Here is a 22,400-nt window from a genome sequence, read left to right as displayed (position 1 = left end):
GATAGACATTCTGAATAAGGATTCTTATGTGGTGTAGATAAATTGTATCTTCTACATATACAAAGTGGCTGGGCTCAGAAATTCCTTTTTAAATTTTCTTTTCTTTGTTTTTGAGACAGGGTCTTGCTCTATCGCACAGGCTGGAGTGCAGTTGGGTAATCACTGCTCACTGCAGCCTCTACCCTCCGGGCACAATCCATCTGCCCACCTTAGCCTCCAGAGTAGCTGGGACTAGAGGTGCCTGCCACCATGCCCAGCTGATTTTTAAAAATTTTTGGCAGAAACAAGGTTTTACCGTGTTGCCCAGGCTGGTCTTGATCTCCTGGGCTTAAGCAGTCTGCCCACCTTGGCCCCACAAGGTGCTGGGATTACAGGTGTGAGCCACCGTGCCCCGCCAGTTCTTTTTATGTTGTTGCAAATATTCCTCTCTCCTTTTATTGTACTACTGAGGACATTCTTTTCTCATTTGCTTATTTTTTTTCCCCCATAATTCTTCAAGAATCTTCGCTTTTCTCTGTTTGGGTTACCATTATGGGAGAGTTCTTGGTTAGTAACTAGGGTTAATTATTCATTCATTCTACAAATATTTATTGAGTACCTATTAAGTTCAAGATAAAGTTCTGAAATTAACGAGGCTGCATGTCTCAAAGGGCATGCCATAGAAATACTAATCCTACGAGATGTGTTGCAAAAAAAATAAAAGGGTTCAGTGACCAAGTAAGTTATGGAAATGAGCATAGTCTGTTTTGTTGGAGATTTGCAGTATACCTTAATATGTTAAAGATGATGAGAAGTCCATTTCCCCAACTTTTTTCACCATGAGACTGTTTTCTTTCTTTTTTTAAGAGACTTTTATTTTCTACTGCTTGTTAACTTAATTTTGTGAATTACAAGGTACATATTTTGGAAAATAGAATTAAGTATAGAACCTGTCCTTATCAAATGGAGAGAAGGTGGATATATGATACTATACTCTTAAAAATAAGGTTATAAATGGTTTCAAAGAGGTCTAGATGTGCCATAGGTGTTGAGAGGATGGGAAGATTACCTCTAGAAGAAAGAAAGGATTAGAAGGTGGCATTTGAATTACCTACAGAGGATAAATTAGATTTGAGTTTGTGGAACTGGATGGAGGGACTTTTCAGTAAAGCAGACAATAAAAGCTAAGACATAAAGGGAGGGTTGTAGGCCCTGGAGATAAGGGGAACATTCATTTTGGCTGGAGTATATATAGCACACATAAAGAGGAGGAGTGGCATGTAAGGTAAATCGGGGTTCAATTTTGGAGGTCCTAAATGCCAGGATTAAAAATTCATATTTTTTTCTTTCTGTAAATATAGGTTCCTTGATAATAGTGCTTGAGGTCAGGTAATTTGGCTATGATAGCAATGGCTGTTTGACTTCCAAATTAGAGTATGAATATTGAAGAACACATTTTCCCACATTTATTTGTCTCTTAATTTTTCAAACTAAATTACAAAAGCTATTTAAACAGACTTGTTGAAAATGATGTCTCTTGTTCAATTAGCTAGCCAGGTATATACTAATGAACATGAGATACACAAGTAAGGAGCACCCCGTTACTGTCAAGGTGCTGAAATGCTATTTATTTTAACCATATTAGTTGTTAAGTGTTTATAGACCTTGGCTACCAATTGTAGTATCATGGATATGATAGAATGTATTCATTCTGCAAACATTGAATGAATCTGTAGGCCAGACATTCCAGGTACTAGAGTTAAAAGATGTTGAGTTAAGCATCTGGTTGAGGAAGACAGACATGTTAATACATTAATACAGCGCAGTGGGAGTATAGAATCTTTTCCAGGGATTATTAGGAAAGGTTTCATTTAGTAATGGCATATAGAAATTGGATGTTGATGGATGAGTAGAGATTTTTCAAACAGGAGAAGGACATTCCAAGGCAGAGACACAAGATGGCTCCAGTTTGTTGTAAGGTGAGGCAGTTGAGAAGAGTTAGGATGTGTATGTGCATATTTTAAGAATAGGGAGTGGTGGCAAGGCATTGAGACCATAGGAGTTCGAGGGCAGTTTTTTTGCTTTTTTTTTTTTTTTTTTGGGGCTGGAGTGCAGTGGCGTGATCTCAGCTCACTGTAACCTCTGCCTCTGGTTTCAAGCGATTCTCCTGCCTCAGCCTCCTGGGTAGCTGGGATTATAGGTGCCTGCCACCATGCCCGGCTAATTTTTTTATTTTTAGTAGAGATGGGCTTTCACTGTGTTGGCCAGGCTGGTCTCGAACTCCTGACCTCATGATCGACCTGCCTCGGCCTCCCAAAGTGCTGGGATTACAAGCGTGAGCCACCGTGCCTGGCCAGTTTTTTTGTTTTTTGAGGCAGGATTTTGCTCTGCCACCCAGGCTGGAGTGCAGTAGTGTAATCACAGCTCACTGCAGCGTCGACCTCCTAGGCTCAAGCGATCCTCCCACCTCAGCCTCCCGAGTAGCTGGGACTACAGGCATGTGCCACCATGCTTGGCTAATTTTTTATTTTTTGTAGGGACGGGGTCTCACTGTATTGCCCAGGCTAGTCTCAAACTCCAGGACACAAGTGGTCCTCCCACCTAGGGCCTCCCAAGGTGTTGGGATTATAGGCATGAGCCACTGGGCCCAGCCTGGGGGAAGTTTTAAGAAGGCTTTTTATAGCTCATGCAAGAGGGCTGACCTTACTTTTTTTGGATAAGGGTCAGGGAGACAGACAATTTTAATGTTAGTGTGAAGAATGGCCTTCTATGGGGGAAGAAATTGTTAGCTGGGAAAATAGGGATCATGGGCAACCTGACATAGTTCTTGTCATTTGGTAAGTGTTCCAGAATTATCTATTGACTGATTAATCTGGCCAGATGAAAGTCTAACCTAATTCAATGGTGACAGAGAAGAAATTTGAAAAGAATTTTGGAGGAAGAATTAAAAGAATTTGATTACTAAGGAGTTAAAGTTCCAAATTTGTAAACTTTGAAAAGTAGGTGGTTGGTGATTCATTAACTGTGACAGAGAAAATTAGAAGGACCCTTGCAGGGGGAAGAAATAATATATTCATTAAGTATATATATACACACACACACACACACACACAGTACATATATATTTACACTTTGAGTTTTTAGCAAGACATCCTGGTAAAGAAGTCCACAAGGCAAATGGAAAGATGAATTAGTAACTCAGAAAGAGATCACAGTTAGACATAGCAGTTTAGGAAGTATCACTTTATGTGGATGGTAATTTAGCCAGGAGGTGGATGACATCTCTCAGCTCTGCCCCTTACTAGTTGTGTGATCTTGGCAAGTTACCCAACCTCTTTGTACCTCAGTTTTCTCGTCTGTAAAATGGGGGAAATAATGGTATCTACTTCAGAAGGTTTTTTTGATGACTAAATTGAGTTGAGAAATTTAAATTGCTTAGAAGCATACTGTAGTATCCATTTTAAAAAATTAGGTGTCGGCCACTTTCAATTTAAGTGGATTGAGATGAGAACTAGATTAGAGATCTATCAGGGAGGGAACACTTCAGCCTTCTCAGTCTCAGTTGACTCAGAGTAAATGATCCAAGGAGTAGGAGATTATAGTAGGAGAGGATTACAAAAAGGGGCTGTGGAAGGTTGTATTTTTCAGGATGGTCACAAGATCTGCCATCCTGCATTGTGATGTTTATGCCCCTCCCATAGGAAGTAGGGTCTGTGTTCACTTCTTGAATCTGTACAGGCCTATGACTATAGAAGTGATGCTATGTAGTGATTTGCAAGGTTAGGTAACCTCTTGGACTCTAGCAGCCATGCCAAGAGAAAGCCCATGCAGCCCTTTGAAAGAACCAAGGCCCTTCGCCCTTGGCTCTGGCTGAACTCCCAGCTAACAGTAAACACCAACTTGCCATCTTGGAAGACTATCTTCTAGCCAAGTTGAGCAGCCCCAGCTTATTTCATGTGGAGCAGAGACCAGGTTTCCCTGCTGAGCCCTCCTCCAATCAGATTTGTGAACAGTATGATTATTGTTATTTTAGGCCACTAACTATTTGAGTGGTTGTTAGGCAGCAATAGATAACTGTAACAGAGGCCGATCAATTTCTTACCTACACCAAGATCTAATAGCCTTCTGCTGGTCTTAGTGGAGACAGTGGTAGAGGTAGAGGTTGATGCTTAAGAGTAATAGAGTTCCATTTAAGTATTTTATGCTTTGGAGTTCTCCAGTCCAAGCAACTTGGAAGTGAACTTTTGGAATAAGCAAGTCATTAAATTGAGGACAGTATTATAGACTGCACATGTGTGTAATTAATCTAAAATACTGAGTCCCTGGTGTTCCCAGGAAATTAGATAGTTGAGGTGTGTGTGTGCCCACATGTGTGAGAGAGATTTGAAAGAGTGATTGATTGCCTTGTTCTCTTAAAAGTGGATTGCAATTTCATGTAACACCGTGCAAATAAACATAACCTACAAATTAAACGAAAGTTCTAGTTGAGTGGTAAATAATTTAAAAGTTTGATTGTCAATAGTTTATGTATATATATATTTTTAAAACTTAGCAAACTTTTCTGATGTTACTTCCTTGAAGCCGAAATATGAAAATGAGAAAATATAGTTATTTACATATCTTTGCTTATTCAAGATATAATAAACGAAAGAAGCAAATGATTCCTTCACTTGTTTAATTTCATTTCCAAGGTGTTTATTAAATGCCTGTAAGAATATTTAACGTGTATATTTGGAAATACACTTAATTTGATTTGAAATGCTAATGGCAGATTTTATTAAATATTTAAAGTAATTTCACAGTCTATAAATGTTAGAGGCACTATAATAGAGTGGGAAAAATATCTGGGTTAGAATACTGGTTTAGTACCTTGATAAGACTTAAATTTCATGTCCTCAGTTTCTTTATATGTAAAAATGAGATGAAAGAGCTGGGCTGTGATGATATTTAAAGAACACTCTTGCATTACGAATTTTAAATCTAATTATATGATTCTGCTGAGACGGGTATAACAGGAATTGTAACATTTGTTACCTCTCCCTTTTGGACATAGACATCATATATATAACTTTATTGTTCGAAATGAGATATATTCTATCCTGGAAAAATATTTTGCTTAAGAGAATCTAAAATATTTTGTAAGATTCTAAACTACCATCGTTTAAACAGTCTTCAAAACAATTTTGATAACATGATTAATTGGCTAATTTCGTTGTTTAAAGGGCTTCAAGATTGAATGTTAACATTGACTAATTTTAAAAAGTAAAATTATTTATTTTGTAGTGTTTGTGCAAGTAGTTTTCAAGATACTTTTTCAAAGTTTGCTTTAGTTATATTAGTGTCTTAATGAGCTTTATTTTTCTACCTTTTCATACTACCTTTGAAATCCATTTTGCTAGCCTGAGACAAAATATTTTGTGGTGCTTTTTTAAAAACTCAGTGTTCAATAAATATAACTTATTTATTAATATACAGAAAACACATAAAGAATCTTACTGAAAAATCAAAGAAAGTGGGGTTAGAAAGTAGAGGCCAAATATTATAAAATTCTTTTAGTTCTTTGTAGTGCCAGAATTGTATTAGGCTCATATTTGGTTTCTGTTAGAATCTTGGATTGATAGTGCCATGTAATGCCTGTTCTTTATTTCTGGGTTGTGGGGTGGTGGTCCTGCCTTTTTGGTTTTGGTTGTATGGATCAAGAGCATGACTTTCAAGACCCTCTGCAGGGGTTTCAGCCATGGCCCCAACTAGCTAGTGTTTTGGTATGCTCAGCATTGTTCTGTTGACTACAGCTGGAAAGCAAGAGAAATGTATGACACAGCCTCCCCTTGCTTTCAATTTAAGTATGGAGAAAAGAGTGAAACTTATGAAAATGATTCTAAATCAATAAATGACAAAATGACAATTAGTAATATTCTGTGTTGGGATTTGAATTTTTAAGCTTCATAGGGGTTTAAGAGTGGAGAAATTAATGGAGACCATGTAAGGAAGGAACCCTTCAAAGAAGAAACGGGAATAGAGCCAGGCTTTGAGTAATGGTATAGCAGTGTTTGAATTGTTGGAGGAGAAAGGGCATACTTGGTGGGGTGAGTTACCTGGCCACAGGTTAGGAAGCAGGAGTAGCGTGGGCTTGAAAAGAAGACTGGAATAGTCTGACGGAAGTGTGGCTGTTTGTTTTGAGGTACAGAGAAATTTGGGTAGGTGGTACAAGATAAGAACCCTAAAGGGTAGATATAAGAGTGTGAACTTGGCTGCATGTGGTGGCTCACACCTGTAATCTGAGCATTTCCAGAGACTGAGGCGGGCAGATCACTTGAGGCCAGCAGTTAGAGACGAACCTGGCCAACATGGCAAAACCCCATCTCTACTAAAAATATAAAAATTAGCCGGGTGTGATGGCGCACACTTGTAATACCAGCTACTCAGGAGGCTGAGACATGAGACTTGCTTGAACCCAGGAGGCGGAGCTGAGACTGTACCACTGCATTGCAGACTGGGTGACAGAGTGAGACTGTATCTCAAAAAAAAAAAAAAAAAAAAAAAAAAAGAAAAGTGTGTGTGAATTTGATAGTGTAGTAGGAATTATATAGGGAAGTTTCTCACTAAAAGGAGGTAGTGTTTTAATGATTTGTTAGACAGTGGTATCCATAATAAATTTAAGGAAAATACATGACAGGCAGTACTTTTGAACTGATGGGTTAGTTGGTTTAACAAGATACAGAAATATCTCTCTGAAATGATCTGAGACTTACTTTTTTTTTTTTTTACCTAGGCTGGGGGAAATATCCTAGTTTCTTTGAGTTTTTGGGTGGTTCCAACACATTGTATTGGATCTGCTTTTGGGAATGGAGATACAAGAAAATATAAAAATTGAATTTGTGTCAAGGAAGCAACATTATTTAAATTAGGGATTTATGTTCCTGTCCAAGGGATTGACATCCAAGAGATTTTTCAGTAGAAATGACCACAAATACCATTAAGTTCTGGGATACATGTGCAGAACGTACAGGTTTGTTATGTAGGTATACACATGCCACGGTGGTTTGCTGCACCTATCAACCCCTCATTTACATTAGGTATTTCTCCTAATGCTGTCCCTCCCCTAGTCCATCACCCTCTGACAGGCCCTGGTGTGTGATGTTCCCCTCCCTGTGTCCATGTATTCTCATTTTTCAGCTTCCACTTATGAGTGAGAACATGCAGTGTTTGGTTTTCTGTTCCTGTGTGAGTTTGCTGAGAATAATGGTTTCCAGTTTCATCCATGTCCCTGCAGTGGATATGAACTCATCCTTTTTTATGGCTGCATAGTATTCCATGGTATATATGTGCCACATTTTCTTTATCCAGTCTATCATTGATGGGCATTTGGGTTGGTTCCAAATCTTTGCTATTGTGAATAGTGCTGCAGTAAACATACGTGTGCATGTGTCTTTATAGTAGAATGATTTGTAGTCTTTTGGGTATATACCCAGTAATGGGATTGCTGGGTCAAATGGTATTTCTGATTCTAGATCCTTGAGGAATCGCCACACTGTCTCCCACAATGACAAACATCATATTTTAATGTTACAATTGGTAACATTTGTAAAGCATATAAAATCAGTTTAATGGAGCAATATAACAACCAATTATGTAAAGCTAAATTTCATATGATAGTATCTTAGTGCATAGTTCTAGATTTTTTTTTTGGCTTGGTAATTTTTGCTTTTGATTACTATAGCAAAACAAAGTGAAGCTAAACCTTTGTCAGGCTTATAAAATTCTGAAGGATTTAAAAAATTTTTTACAGGTATTTGTATTACAGGGAATTGTTTGAGAAGTCTTTTGGGAGGACTTGGTCATTTGGAGGTCTTAGGATTTGTTAATTTGGCTTTTTGTCACTGTAAGTGCCTTTGCAGCAAGATAAAGTATTAGAAAGCAAGGCATTAGGATTTATTTGCTTATATAAGCAGAATTTTTAAATTTTTATTTATTTATTTTTTATTTTTTGCTTTTTTGGAACTTCCATCCCTTGGGGATCAATTGCTGACTTCTCTTAAACCCTTGTGATAATTTGTCTCTGAGGATAAAATGTACACTTTGCTTCCAGGACACTGACCTCTTATTTTCTTCTGCCTACACTGGTGCCTCTTGCTTTCTTTTGTTGGATTGTTTTCCTCCTCTTATCTCCAAATCTTGGCATGCCTTTCTTCCTCCTAGATCTCAACCAGTCCTTAAATAACCGTCTATATGTTGATGATTCAAATTTTGTGAAGCTCCAGCTTCTTCCGTGTAGTAAAAATTTGTTTTTCCATCTGTGTGCTCTATATTTCTCTTACATATCTAATAGGCATCTGCAATTTAACATATGTGGAACAAAACTCTTGTTTCACTGCTCCCTCATCCATCTCCTTCCCTGATCTTCCCATCTCAGTAATTAGCACCACCATTCACAAAGTTGTCCTGGCTGCAAACCTCTACCTCAGTGAGTAATCTTTTATTCCTTTTTTTCTTTCTCCACATATCCAGTCTATCAGCAACTTATATGAATGCATGCCTTAAAACGTCATGAACCTATTTCTCAGCACCTCATCCACTGCCACTTTCATCTGAGTCACTGCCATCTCTTGACTGGACTACTAAGGTGTTGTAGGTTGGGTCTTTTGGGAAGCAGACTTTGAGACAGTTTAGTATGCAGAATATTTATTAGGAAGTAACCTTGGATGAACATTTATGAGGGGCAGAGCAGGGATACAAGATTGGGCATGTGGAGAAGTAGAGTTAACAGTTTTCGTCCAGTGGCAGCGTTGATGGCTCCTGTGGGGAGGTCTGAAACTAAAATGACCTGTCAGAGTTGTCCTGCTTTGGACCAAAGTGGATTGGCCCTTATACTCCCATCTTAATCAGTCACTGGATATGGATCACATTGGGAAAGACATGACATTGGGTGAAGTGTCTCTTTGCATCTGATGAGGTCCCTGAAAATCTGCCCATGAAGGCTTTTTGTTGACAGCACTATTAGCAGTTAGGGCAAGTCCCTTCTTGAAGGGCAATCTGGAGGGCACGTTATTGTGTTCACCACAGACAACCCTTGTTCCACTATTAGGCTTTACTTCTTCATATACATTTGGGGAGCAGCTCTTCTGACATTCTGGTTGGGTCTCATCCTGGAGGAAAATTAGAAGAAGAAGGCTAGTGAGATGAACTGTGGCCCCCACTGCTATAGCTGGTCTCGGCGTTGCAACTGATATTCACTGTCTCTCACCTCTACTATGGATTGTAACTCTGCCTTACCTTCAACTAGTACCTCTGATGTTCTTGGTATCTTAACTGGTTATAATACCCTTTTTAGGCCAGGGTTGTAACACTTGTCCATACATTTTCAGTATTGGTTGAGGGGGTGTTAAGAGATCCCTGAGAGGATCATCTGTGTGCCAAACATACTGCTCTCTGCCCCCATTGTGTATTAGCATCCCTGCCTCATCCTGATCATTATGGTTGATTGCCCTAGCCAAAGATGATCACTCCTCTTCTTATTCCCTAGTTATAAAGAGACAATATGACCAGGCAGTATTGTAGTTATAGTTTAATGACACTCTTACTATGTTCGTAGGCAAAAGTGTTCCTTCTTTGGGGACCAAGACTATTCTGAAAAACCTGGAGTTACAGGGATCCCAAGCACAAACTGGGAGTCATGATAAGTGAACCCACTTTCTGCTTTTACCTCTTGTTGCCAGACTCATGTGTTTTTCCTGTGGGAGTCACAGCATCATATAAAGCCTTTTAATTCAGAGTATATACTGCATCTTGGAGATTAGTGCTTCTTTTTTTTTTTTTTTTTTTGCTTTTGGAGACGGAGTCTTGCTCAGTTGCCCAGGCTGGAGTACAGTGGTGTGATCTTGGCTCACTGCAACTTCTCCCTCCTGGGTTGAAGCAATTCTCCTACCTCAGCTTCCCGAGTAGCTAGGACTACAGGTGCCCACCACCAACCCAGCTAATTTTTTGTATTTTAGTAGAGACAGGGTTTCACTGTATTGCCCAGGCTGGTCTCGAACTCCTGAGCTCCGGCCTGAGCCACCACACCCGACCAGTGCATCATTTTAATAGAGTATGCCCTCTGAACTGGTGCTTCAGCTGTGCCTTCATCAGGCTGTTCCAGTGCTCTGTTAGTCTGCCTACCTCTGGTTGGTGTGGTTTATGATATGACCAGTGAATCCCATGGTTACCTCCTTTGCTGTAAACTGGGTGCCTGGGTCCTTTGGTGTGATATGGTATGTGGAGTCCTGTGCCAGAAGAACAAACACTGCCTCTGAGGAAAGGCAAATCCAACTCAAATGTTTCTCCTTCTGTCAAAGTAAAATATTCTTTTTTCTAGGGTGGAAAGGGCCCAGTGTAGTCAACTTGCCAACCATGTGATTAGTCTTGAATGGGGCTATTTTAGGGGCTTAGAGTTGGTCTCTGTCACTGTTAGGCTAGATATTTGGTTTCACAGTAGCTGAATCAGCCTTGGTAAGTAGGACCCCTTGCAGTTGGGGCCATGTTGTCTGTACTGTGTCTGCTTTGTTCATGTGCTCAGAGTGCTAATGCCAAGCAAAGTCATTTTTTCTACTTGGTTGCTTAGTTCCTCTTTCATGGTATATGTTCTCTGGTGCTAACATGTTATACAAAAAACTTCATACTTTGCATCCAGTTTCATGTATCTGTCTGTCTGAGTCAGCTCAGGCTTCCATAACAAAATTCCATAGACTGGATGGCTTCAACAACAGAAATTTATTTCTCAGTGTTCTGGGGGCTGAGAAGTCCAAGATCAAAGTGCCAGCAAGGTAGTTATCATGCTGAGGCCTCTTCTCTTAGCTTGTAGGCACCACCGTCTCACTTTGTGCTCACGTAATCTCTTCTTTGTGCAGAGAGATGTTTCTTTTTCATGTAAGAACATTAATCCCATAATGAGGGCCTGTACCTTGTGACCTCGTCTAACACTGATTACCTCCCCAAAGGTCCCATCTCCAAATACCATCACGTTGGGAGTTAAGTCTTCAACCTATGAATTTTGGGAGGACAGTTCTTTCATTGTATAGTCCATATGCCTCTACTCCAGACTTTCTTGTCCTTGGTCTAGCTAGGCCCTTTGCCATTTCCTGTGTAAGGTGGCATCTCATGGTAGTTTTGATTTGCATTTCCCTAAATATTAGTAATGTTGGGCATTTTTTTTGGGGGGGGGGGGGGACAGATTCACTCACTCTGTTACCCAGGCTGGAGTGCAGTAGAGTGATCTGGGCTCACTGCAACCTCTGCCTCGCGAGTTCAAGTGATTCTCCTGCCTCAGACTCCCAAATAGCTGGGACTACAGGCACTCGCCACCACACTGAGCTAATTTTTGTGTTTTTAGTAGAGACAGGGCTTTGCTGTGTTTGCCAGCCTGGTCTCGAACTCCTGACCTCAAGAGATTGCCTGCCTCTGCCTCCCAAAGTGCTGGGATTACAGGTGTGAGCCACTGTGCCCAGCCAATGTTGGGCATCTTTTCATGTGCTTATTGGCCATTTATATATCTTTGGAGAAACATCTGTTCAGTCCTTAGCCCATTTTTGAATTGGATTACTTGTTTTTATTGAATTTTAGGAGTTCTATATAGTCCAGAATTTAAAATTTTTCATTAAGTCTGATTGGTCTATTTTTTTCTTTTGTTGCCTGTGCTTTGGTATCATATTCAAGAAATTATTGCCAAATCCAGTATCTAGAAGCTTTACCCTGTATTTTCTTCTAAGGGTTTTATAGTTTTAGGTATTACAAGTAAGTCTTTGAGATGTTTTTAGTTAATTTTTGTTTGGTGTTAGGTAAGGATGCTTTTGCATTTGAATACCCAGTTTTCCCAGCATTATTTGCTGAAAAGACTGTCCTTTCTGTTTTGAATGGTCTTGGCACCCTTGTCAAAAACTGTTGGACCAAATATGTGAGGGTTTTTTTTCTAGGCTTTCTATTCTGTTCACTTGTTCTGTATGTCTGTCTTTATGCCAGTACCATATACTGTTTTGATCAGTGTAGCTTTGTAGTAAGTTTTGAAATTAGAAGGTGTGAGTCCTGCTGCTCTGTTCTTTTTCAAGATTGTTTTGTGCTCTTTGGGGTTTCTTGTCTATTTTTGAATAAAACAAAGTCATTGGGGTATTCACAAGGATTGAGTTGAATCTGTAGATCACTTTGGGTAGTATTGATGTCGTAACAATATTAAGTCTTCCAGTTTGTAAACATAGGATGTGTTTCCATTTATTTGTGCCTTCTTTGATTTCTTTCAAAGTATTATAGTTTGCACTGTACAAGTCTTTAGCCTCCTTGGTTAATTCTTATTTTATTCCTAAATACTTTGTTCTTTTTGGTGCTGTTGTAAATGGAATTGTTTTTATAATTTCCTTTTTAGATTGTTCATTGTTAGTATATAGAAATGGCAACTAATTTTTCAGTTTTTCTTTTATCTAACTATGTATTTATGTCTGTTAATCAGGCTCTCTTCTTGCTCCCCACCTCCCCTTTACCCTTCCCCGCCTTTGGTAACCACCAATCTACTCTTACTTCTATGAGATCAAATTTTTAAAATTCCACATATGAGTGAGGTCATGTGGTATTTGTCTTTCTATTCCTGGCTTATTTTACTTAATATAATGTTCTCCTGGTTCATCCATATTTTTGCAAATGACAGGATTTCCTTCTTTTTAATGGCTGAGTAGTATTCCATTGTGAATATATGCTGTATTTTCTTTATCCATTCATCCATTGATGGACGCTTAGATTGATTCCGTATCTCAGCTTTTGTGAATAATGCTGCAGTAAACATGGTGGTGCAGATATCTCTGACATACTGATTTCATTTCCTTTGGATATATATTTAGTAGTATGATTGCTGGATCATTATGGTATTTCTGTTTTTAATTTTTTCAGGAACTGCCATAACATTTTTCGTAATGGCTGTGGTAATTTACATTCCCACCAACAGTGTGCAAGGATTCCCTTTTTCTCCACATTTTCACCAACACTTATCTTTTGTCTTTTTGATAATAGCCATTCTAATAGGTATAAGGTGATACCTTACTGAGGTTTTAATTTGCATTTCCCTGATGATTAATGGTGTTGAGCATTTTTTCGTATACTTGTTGGCCATTTGTGTGTCTTCTTTTGAGAAATGTCTGTTTCTGCCCTTCACACATTTTTAAAATCCAGGTTATTTGTTTTCTTCCTATTGAGTTGAATTCCTTATGTATTTTAGATAAACCGCTTATCAGATGTATAGTTTGCAGATATTTTCTCCTGTTCTGTGGGTTGTATGTAATCATGTTAATAATGCTATGGAATTTGGCTTGCTAATACTTCGTTGAGGATTTCTGCATGAATGTTTATAAAGGGATATTAGTCTGTAGTTTCCTTGTACACTCTTTGTATGGCTTTCGTGTATCAGGGTAATGCTGGCCTCATACAGTGAATTAGGAAGTGTTTCCTCTTCCTCAGTTTTTTGGAAAAGTTTGAGAAGGCTTGGTGTTAGTTTTGTAAAATGTTTAGCAAAATTCAACAGTGAAGGCATGAGTTCCAGGGCTTTTCTCTGTTGGGAGATTTTTGATTACTGATTCAGTCCCCTTACTGGCTATAGGTCTGTTCATATTATCTGGTTTTTCAGGATTTAGCCTTGGTAGATTTTATGTTTCTAGGAGTTTTTCTATTTCATCTAGGTTATCAAATTCATTGGTATACAATTGTTTGTAATGCTCTCTTATAATCCTTTTTGTTTCTATAAAATTGGTAGTAATGTCTTCATTTTCATTTGTGATTTTAGTAATTTGAGCCTTCTCCCTTTTTTTCTTAGTCTGTTTAGCTAAAGGCTTTTCAATTTTGTTGATCTTTTCAGAAAACCAACTTCTGGTTTCATTAATTTTTTTCCTATTGTTTCTTTATTCTCTAATTTGTTAATTTCTGCTCCAGTTTTTATTATTTCCTTCCTTCTGCTAGCTTTGGCTTTAGTTTTTCTTTTTTTTCTTGTTACTTAAGTTTATACTTCTTTTTCTAATAACTTAAGTTTTAAAGTTATGTTGATTTGAGATCTTTATTTTTTAATATAAATGTTTCTAGTTGCAAATTTACTCCTTAGCACTGCCTTCACTGTGTCCTATGTTTTTGTATGTTGTGTTTTTATTTTCCTTCATAAGTATTTTACCATTTCCCTTCTAATTTCTTCTTTGATCCATTTACTTAAATCCTCTGACAGTCACTTTATCCAGAGGGAGAGGAGCTTGCAAAAATGGGGAAGGCGCAACAACAAAGGCCACCAGCCTCTTTATGCCCCTGTGGTCTGAAGCAGCAATTAGCCCTCAGAGCAGGGATCTCAGATATTTGGAGGACAAGGTCCTTTTTGGACATGCTGGCCCCTACAAGCTGTGTGCAGGTTGTTCCAGGAATTTTTGGACAGCACTCTGCCACAGGGCTAGGGTGGGACCTGGGTAGCTGCTATTGTGCTAAGAGCTGAAATTGACCAAAATTACCACATTTTCTTGTCTAAGCCTTCCCCTGGGAAGATATAAGCCTTCACTAGCCTACAGAGTTCCAAAATAGTAAGATTCTGCCAGTGCAGTTGTTACCTAGATGGGGAGACAGATTTACTCCACCATCTTCCCAGAATCCTGTCTGTTTTATTGATACACAACCATGCTCATTCATGTGTTGTGTATGTTTGCATTTGCACCACAGTGGCAGAGTTGAATGGTTGTAACAGAGACTGTACGGTCTGCCAACCTAAAATACTAGCTATCTGGTCTTTTAAGAAAAACATTGTAGATCTCTACTTTATATTCTTAAGGGTAGCATTAATTTTTGCCATCCTGCATGATTAGCTACCTCAACTGGACAGGGGCGATTTTAGGATTTTTACCTGGGCTTCCTCATTATAATAGTTCTTATTCTGTAGACCCATATCAGCCACTAAGTGTGTCTATACCTGTTAAACATTTGTAGACTGCGGAAATGACCACTAGGTATGCTCATGGACATACTGGTTTGACTCTGCCAGATCTTGGCCAGGAATCTATTACCTGGCCCCCATGTGTTCTCACTCTGACATGGTCCATGATGCTTTGGGTCAATTAAGTGCCAGTGCCAACTAGGACCGTATATCCAATAGACTTCAAAATATTTGCATATTTTTCTTTCCTTAGTGTACTAAAGTAAATGGTTGTAGCTCCTTTTGGGAGAAGGAATAGGAGAATTATTATTGTGTATAGGCATTCCCAAGAAGAAGGTAATACCTATCTTCTTGAGAACCTGGCCTTTTCTTCAGTCAATAACAGGGAATATATCATAGTACATCCTATAAGACTTTGGTATAAACTCTGGATTCTCATTACCTCTCTTGACCTCATCCACAATTATTCTCCCCTGCATTCACTCTCTTTTAGTCACACTGGCCTCTTTTCATGGATTGTATACCAAGAGTGTTCCCTGTGCTTAGAGTCTACCTCCCGCAGATGGCTTATTACTTAGCTGCATACAGATCTTTGCTCAAAATTTATTTTCTTAGAAAGGCCTGCCTGGTGACTTCTTTCAAAGATAATCTCACTCTGGCCAGGCCCGGTGGCTCATGCCTGTAATCTCAGCACTTTGGGAGGCTGAGGCGGGTGGATCATCTGAGGTCAGGAGTTTGAGACCAGCCTGACCAACATGGAGAAACCCCGTCTCTACTAAAACTACAAAATTAGCCAGGCATGATGGTGCATGCCTGTAATCCCAGCTACTCAGGAAGGCTGAGGCAGGAGAATCGCTTGAACCCAGGAGGTGGAGGTTGCGGTGAGCCGAGATCATGCCACTGCACTCCAGCCTGGGCAACAAGAGTGAAACTCAGTCTCAAAAAAATAAATAAATAAATCATCATCATCATCATCATCATCATCATCATCTCACTCTTATCCATCATTCTGTATCCTCTTTCATTTTCTTCATAGTTCTTCTTGCTGTATCATTTTTTGTGCTCGTTTATCTGTCACTCTCCTCCACTAGATCCAGAGGAGCAGAGATTTTTCCCTCCTTTTTTTACTATTTCCTGGATATTTAGAATAGTCTCTAGCACGTAGTAGGTCCTCAATATTTGCTGAATGAAGGAATACTATATTTTCAGGTAATTGAAAATATTTTGTATGAAAAAATCCTTAATTTTTTGTCAGTAAATACCTGCTATTTATAAGTCTTTAGTGTATGTCATTTAATAAAACCAATATATTAAAATTGATTAACAGTATAATGTGTTTAATTGAAAACTATGATTACTTAACACATAAAATTAATAACACATAAGAACTAAGATTATTAAGTATTTATACAAATGTGTATGCCAAGAAAATGATAGGGAAAGGGATATGATTACTATATGAAGTTTTTTAATGGAAGTACTGTAGATTTTTGAAAGGGCTGACTACTTCCTAAAGTAATTTCACAACTGTAAATTGAATTGGTATTAATAGAACCTACCTTGTAGACTTACTACTTACCATAGTACATATTGAATATGATAAAGTATGTAAAATACTAGGCAATGCCTGGCACATAGTAAGTACTTAAAAATTTTTAGCTGTCATCACCATTTCATTATATAGGGGTATTTCATGTGATGGTCAAGTTTTCTAAAATTTTTAAGTAGCTTAGTTTCTAAAGTTCTAAGTAGCTCTAAATATAAGTTCATCTTGAGTCAGTATTTCTCAATTTTGGATGACGTTAAAAATCTTTATATTCGCATCCACTCTTGTTTCGACAGAAGTGAGGCAGACTAGAGGCTGATTATCTAAATGATATGTTGCTAAATGAGTTCATTGTATTTCAGGGTGGCATATTTTTTACTTTGAAGGATATTAATTCATCCTTGGGACTTAATTCTCAAACATGTCAGCAAGTTATATCTTTAAAGGTTTAAGAAAAAACTTTGCAGATATAAAAGTTCAAATTGTAATCACCAAATAGTTTAAGTTACATGCTAGGTAGGAGGCAATATGTGGTATCCATTTACATGAAAGAGGGTAGTATGAAAAGTATGTAAATTAGTGTGTATTAGTCTAAAAAATGTATTATCTGCTGATGGTGAACATTTGAAATTTTATTTTCTTGATTGAGCCTTCTCTAATATCCTTTTTTAAACAATTTTTTTAAGAAAATTAAAAGATTTTGTATGCTGCTTTTTTCATTAGCTATCATATGTTAGACTTTTTTCTCATTTCTAAACTTCTTACATGATCATGATTTTAATAGGAACATTGTTTTTCATCCTGTAAGTTTACCCTAATTTGTCAATTATGGCTTTGTGAATATTTATGTAAACAATTTCTTAGTAATATACATAATGCTCAATGAACATTCTGCAGAGATTTTTGCATTCATATGTGCTTTTCCCTTAGATTTTAAAAATGGAATTACTGTTAGGGTATACGAGCATTTGTAACACATTGATGTTACCTAATACTTACCCGTTGGCCTCCAGAAAGATTGTACCTGTTGACATTTCTAACAATACTGAGAGTATAAATTTCAGTTTATCCTTTCTTGCCTTGCTCATTATAATTAAAAAAAAAACTTTGTCAGTTTGTGAGATTTTTAAAAAAGGATAATTTGATCTTATTTGATTACTAGTAAGGCTGTACATTAAAAATAATTTTTTTGACCATTTTATTTCTTCTACAAATTCTTGTTTGTTTACTTTGCTCATTTTTCTGTTGAGTTGTTCCAGTTGGTCATTAATACTGTTCTAGTATTTTAATATCCTAATTTTCATTAAGTAATTTGTTTTGTTTATTGAAGATTTTTTAATTGAAAAAATCTGTACATTTTAATAATATAGATGTATTTAAACAATTAGTAATTTCATTTTAAGTTTTTACCTAGTAGAAGCTGTTTTAATTTTATAAGTAATATTAAGTACTTGTGTATGAAACTTTGTTAAAGCGTATTTTTTTGTAAACTAGGAGCCTTTTGTGGCAGATGAATATATTGAACGTCTTGTATGGAGAACCCCAGGAGGAGGCTCTAGAGGTGGACCTGAAGCTTTTGATCCTAAAAGGTGAAATAAAAAAATTTTTTTCCCCACAGATCTAATCTGGTACACATTAGTGTTAGAATAGAGATGACTGTTGAGATTGCTTTCAACATTCCTCTACAAGGATTTTAGTTAACAATTGGCCAATAAAAGACAATACAACAGAGCATTCAAAGTTTGAGATTTTGTTTTTTCTTTGACATTCTTTTAAAGAAGCAATTTAACTGGTATGCAGGAAGTAATTTTATTGAGTATAAGAATTTGACATTTCTTCTAATGAGTCATAAACTAGAAATGGTTATACTTCTAAAATAAAAACATTAAATACATTGTTTTAAATATAGTTGTAAATTGAGGGAACAAAGTCACTGAACTCTGGAATGTATATTATTATTTTTATATATACATTTGCCTTCTTGACTATTTTAAGTAGGCTATAAAGTGTATTTCTATTCTAGGGGTTTATTGGGGATTCTGGGTGAGGTTTTCATTCACCTCTGAGATGATCCACCAAAAAGTCAATAGTTAAAGCCTGGCTATATTTTCAAATGTCATGTTTGCTTTAAAGCCATGTGGCCTGGACAAAACTATGAGGAAGTTATGAAATTACAGAAAGACTTTATCTTTTGATGAAGAAATTTCTAACAAGATGCTATAGAAAAAATTAACATGATCATTTCAAGCTCAAGGAACTCTTCTTATTAAGACTATGATTATAAGTTAACTGGTCAGTTCCTAAGGATTAATAATAGGTAGATTGATACATATTCAAACTTTCCTCTGTTAGATTATTAGAAGAATTTGTAAATCATATTCAGGAACTCCAGATAATGGATGAAAGGATCCAGAGGAAAGTAGAGAAACTAGAGCAACAATGTCAGAAAGAAGCCAAGGAATTTGCCAAGAAGGTACAAGAGCTACAGAAAAGCAATCAGGTAAACATTTTGTTAAGAAATGGGTATTTTATATAGGCTATAATATCTTTATTTCCTTCCAGTTTTAAGCTCTTAAAAAAGTCTAGTCAGATGATAGTAACTGTCAAGATTTCTTTCTACTGCTTTAGTCCCATGGGGTAAAATGTTAATGAATTGTTATCAAGTACTCTTGGCATTGGCTTTCCACAGAGTGTTGGTTTAGGATCACAGTACTCTTCTTAGGATAGAGTGGTAACCAGTTTAGTGTGGTCCTTGATTCTCCTCTAACAATGCGAACTTTGAAGAATGACACTTCAGTAGACCCCTAGTTTTAGGAACTCTTTATTAGCTTGGATATTTAGGTAGTCATTTGCTTTCTCTTTAATCGTAAAACAAAGTAATATGAAAGCAGCTATTGTCTGAATTAGGTTTTCCCTAGAGAAAACCTGGTCTGGGAAGTTTCACAAAAGTCATGAGGGTATGCTCCAGTGAGAATTCTAGTGTAACTGTAGGAAAAACTGCCTTGATCTGTTTTGGAGTAAAACCAAATCACTAGATTGGTCCTGGGGCTAAGCAGGCCAAACTTCTTAGTCACTCTTAGGTCCTAGACTTAATCTGGAACCTCTGAATCCCATTCACAGGCTGGGCCTTATCTGGAATTTGATTCCCCCCCCTTTTTTTTTAAGACAGAGTTTCACTCTGTCGCCCAGGCTGGAGTGCAGTGGTGTGTTCTTGGCTCACTGCAGCCTCCGCCTCCCAAGTTCAAGTGATTCTCCTGTCTCAGCCTCTCGAGTAGGTAGGATTACATGCACATGCTACCACACCCAGCTAATTTTTTCGTATTTTTAGTAGAGATTTTGCTATGTTGGCCAGATTTGTCTTGAACTCCTGACCTCAGGTGATCCGCCTGCCTCGGCCTCCCAAAGTGCTAGGATTACAGGTGTGAGCTACTGCTCCTGGCCTTGATTGCCCTTAGTGTAGTTTGGAATATTGTTTAGCTTTGCTGCCTCCCAGGGATCATTAGTTCTTTAGTGTTAGGGATTAGCAAACTGATTTCTGCTAAAGTTTCAATTTTTTAGATTCCTTTTCTTAAACATATGTGGCTATGAGAAATAAGGAAGTCAGTAATTTAAGATAAGGAATGCATTTTTAAGAGTTAAGGTGACAGTTTCTAAATACTTTTAATGCAGTTTTCCCTTGGTAATAATAATAATAGTTAAGCTAATAAACTCTGGGACCAGTCTGCCTGAGTTTGAGTTTCAGCTCTGCCACTTATGAACTGTGTAATCTCAAGCAATTTAACCTTTTCACGGCTCAGGTTTTTTTTTAATCTGTAAAGTGTGTTGTTGAGAGAATTATATAAGTAAATACATGTAATATGCTTAGAACAGTGTCTAGTCTAGCACAGAGAAAGTCCTTAATAAATGTTTACAGCTCTTCCCCACCTCAATTTAAGGTTGGAAAAAAGTCCCACACTAGATTATCAGCAATTCCACTGTTGGCAATTACAAGGCATTCATTGCATTCAATTTCCATATGCCACAGGACAATCAGTGTACCCTGGGAGAAGGGAAAGAATATTCTAGAAAGTAATATACCTTTGCCTTAGTAGAATAATTGCTACTTTTCTGTTTTCAAAACTGGGAAAGAACTATTTTACTTTATATATAAACATCACTTTTTAAATATTTAAAATAAATTGGTATATTTTACCACTGACTTTTTTTTTTTTTTTTTTTTTTGAGGCAGAGTTTTACTCTTACCTAGGCTGGACTGCAGTGGTGCAATCTCAGCTCACTGCAACCTCTGCCTCCTGAGTTCAAGCGATTCTCCTGCCTCAGCCTCCCAGCTAGCTGGGGTTGCAGGGCCCACCACCAAACCCAGCTAATATTTGTATTTTTAGTAGAGATTGGGTTTTACCGTGTTGGCCAGGCTGATCTTGAACTCCTGACCTCAAGTGATCTGCCTCCCTCGGCCTCCTACTGACATATTTTTTATTCTTTTCAGTTTAGTAGCAAGAGAGCTCCTTAGATGTCTGGTCCTTTTCATACTTAGCTAATTGTTTTCAGAATCATTATTTGGGGCTAAATGGTGTTGAGTGTTTTGTTAAAACAGGATGAGGAGTAAACAGCTTTTTTTGTTTGCTTTTTTGTTGATTAATGTACTCATGATAAATATTATTTTAATAGTTAATGGTATAAAAGTTTGCAATTTGGTTAACAGATTTTCAGATCATGTCACACTAATGAGCATGAATTTTGTAGATCATCTCATATATAACTTCTGTTATCTTTAGTTAGTAGCAATAAGAGTAGTAGTTTAGATTATAAACTGAGCACACTGATTGTATTTTATGCTTATGCACATTTTTCCTAGGTTGCCTTCCAACATTTCCAAGAACTAGATGAGCACATTAGCTATGTAGCAACTAAAGTCTGTCACCTTGGAGACCAGTTAGAGGGGGTAAACACACCCAGACAACGGGCAGTGGAGGCTCAGAAATTGATGAAATACTTTAATGAGTTTCTAGATGGAGAATTGAAATCTGATGTTTTTACAAATTCTGAAAAGGTAAGTGCTGTCAGAGGATAAAACCAAATCACGGCATTAATAACAGTGCCCTAATTATGAGCTGCAATAACTGCTTTCCAGAATTAGACTTCAAATCACTGAGTAGCTGACTTATTAAAAGTTTTTATTGTTCTGAAACGTAAACTAATACAGTTGCTTGTAGATTGCTGATGAAGTGTTAATATTGAGATGTTTAATTGGGTTTCCTGGCATTTTTTTAATGAAATTTTTTGTGTCTTAAAAATGCTGTGGTAACTGTGTTCATAAATATCTCTTTACCATAGATTTCTTTCAATATTAACAGAGTTTCTATAGTTTTTAAATAGTGACAGTCCATTGGGTGGTAGTGGGGTCGTCTGACCTAAATCATTGATAAGCTGAGATGCTTTTCTGTAAAGCAATAAGGAATTCAGAACTTCTGGTTTTTATTACTTGAATAAAGATCTCTTATAAAGAATTAAAGCAGTTTGGACCAAGGAGAGCTGAAAAAAATTCTGAATTAATTGTTTATGTTAATCCTTTTCATAGCACTAGTCACTTACTCCTGGTCTAAGGGTACATGGTATTGGCTGCTCTACAATCTTGAAAGAAGGTAATTTAGCTCACTTTCTTTCCCTCAGGGGAAAAAAAAATCAAAATGTGTGAGAAAATGGACATTCTTATGGATCTTGTATGTACATAGCAACATTGTCCACTCATATTGAATACAGTCTTCCTGAATTATTCCAGATTTACTCCATAGAATATTTCAGATAGTGGAATGTAAAAGCTAAGTATTATTGACACTCACTTTGAATTAAGCAACACTTTTTTTTAATAGAACTCTATAGGGTTATAGAATTTATAATTTTTAGAGTTCTTTGGAAAATAGTTATGTGTGTACAGATAATTCCTCTAAAGAAAAGGTGTTT

General features: G+C 37.3%; 1 protein-coding gene across 2 annotated transcripts in view; it reads left to right on the top strand.

The window, feature by feature from the left end:
• EXOC5 (exocyst complex component 5) overlaps positions 1-22,400 on the top strand; it is a 62,143-nt gene that overhangs the window by 3,164 nt on the left and 36,579 nt on the right. The window contains exons 2-4 of one of the 2 annotated variants that reach the window (XM_031001584.3): positions 17,934-18,028; positions 18,792-18,939; positions 21,295-21,489. In XM_031001584.3, the coding sequence (XP_030857444.1) occupies positions 17,934-18,028; positions 18,792-18,939; positions 21,295-21,489 (438 nt within the window). The remainder of the gene's footprint in view (positions 1-17,933; positions 18,029-18,791; positions 18,940-21,294; positions 21,490-22,400) is intronic. The other variant, XM_055361902.2, reaches the window with a different exon arrangement.

The sequence above is a fragment of the Gorilla gorilla genome, chromosome 15 (assembly GCF_029281585.2).
Source record: "Gorilla gorilla gorilla isolate KB3781 chromosome 15, NHGRI_mGorGor1-v2.1_pri, whole genome shotgun sequence".
Classification (NCBI taxonomy): Eukaryota; Metazoa; Chordata; class Mammalia; order Primates; family Hominidae; genus Gorilla; species Gorilla gorilla.
Note: the sequence above shows the minus strand (reverse complement) of the source record. Positions and strands in the feature narration are given on the sequence as shown.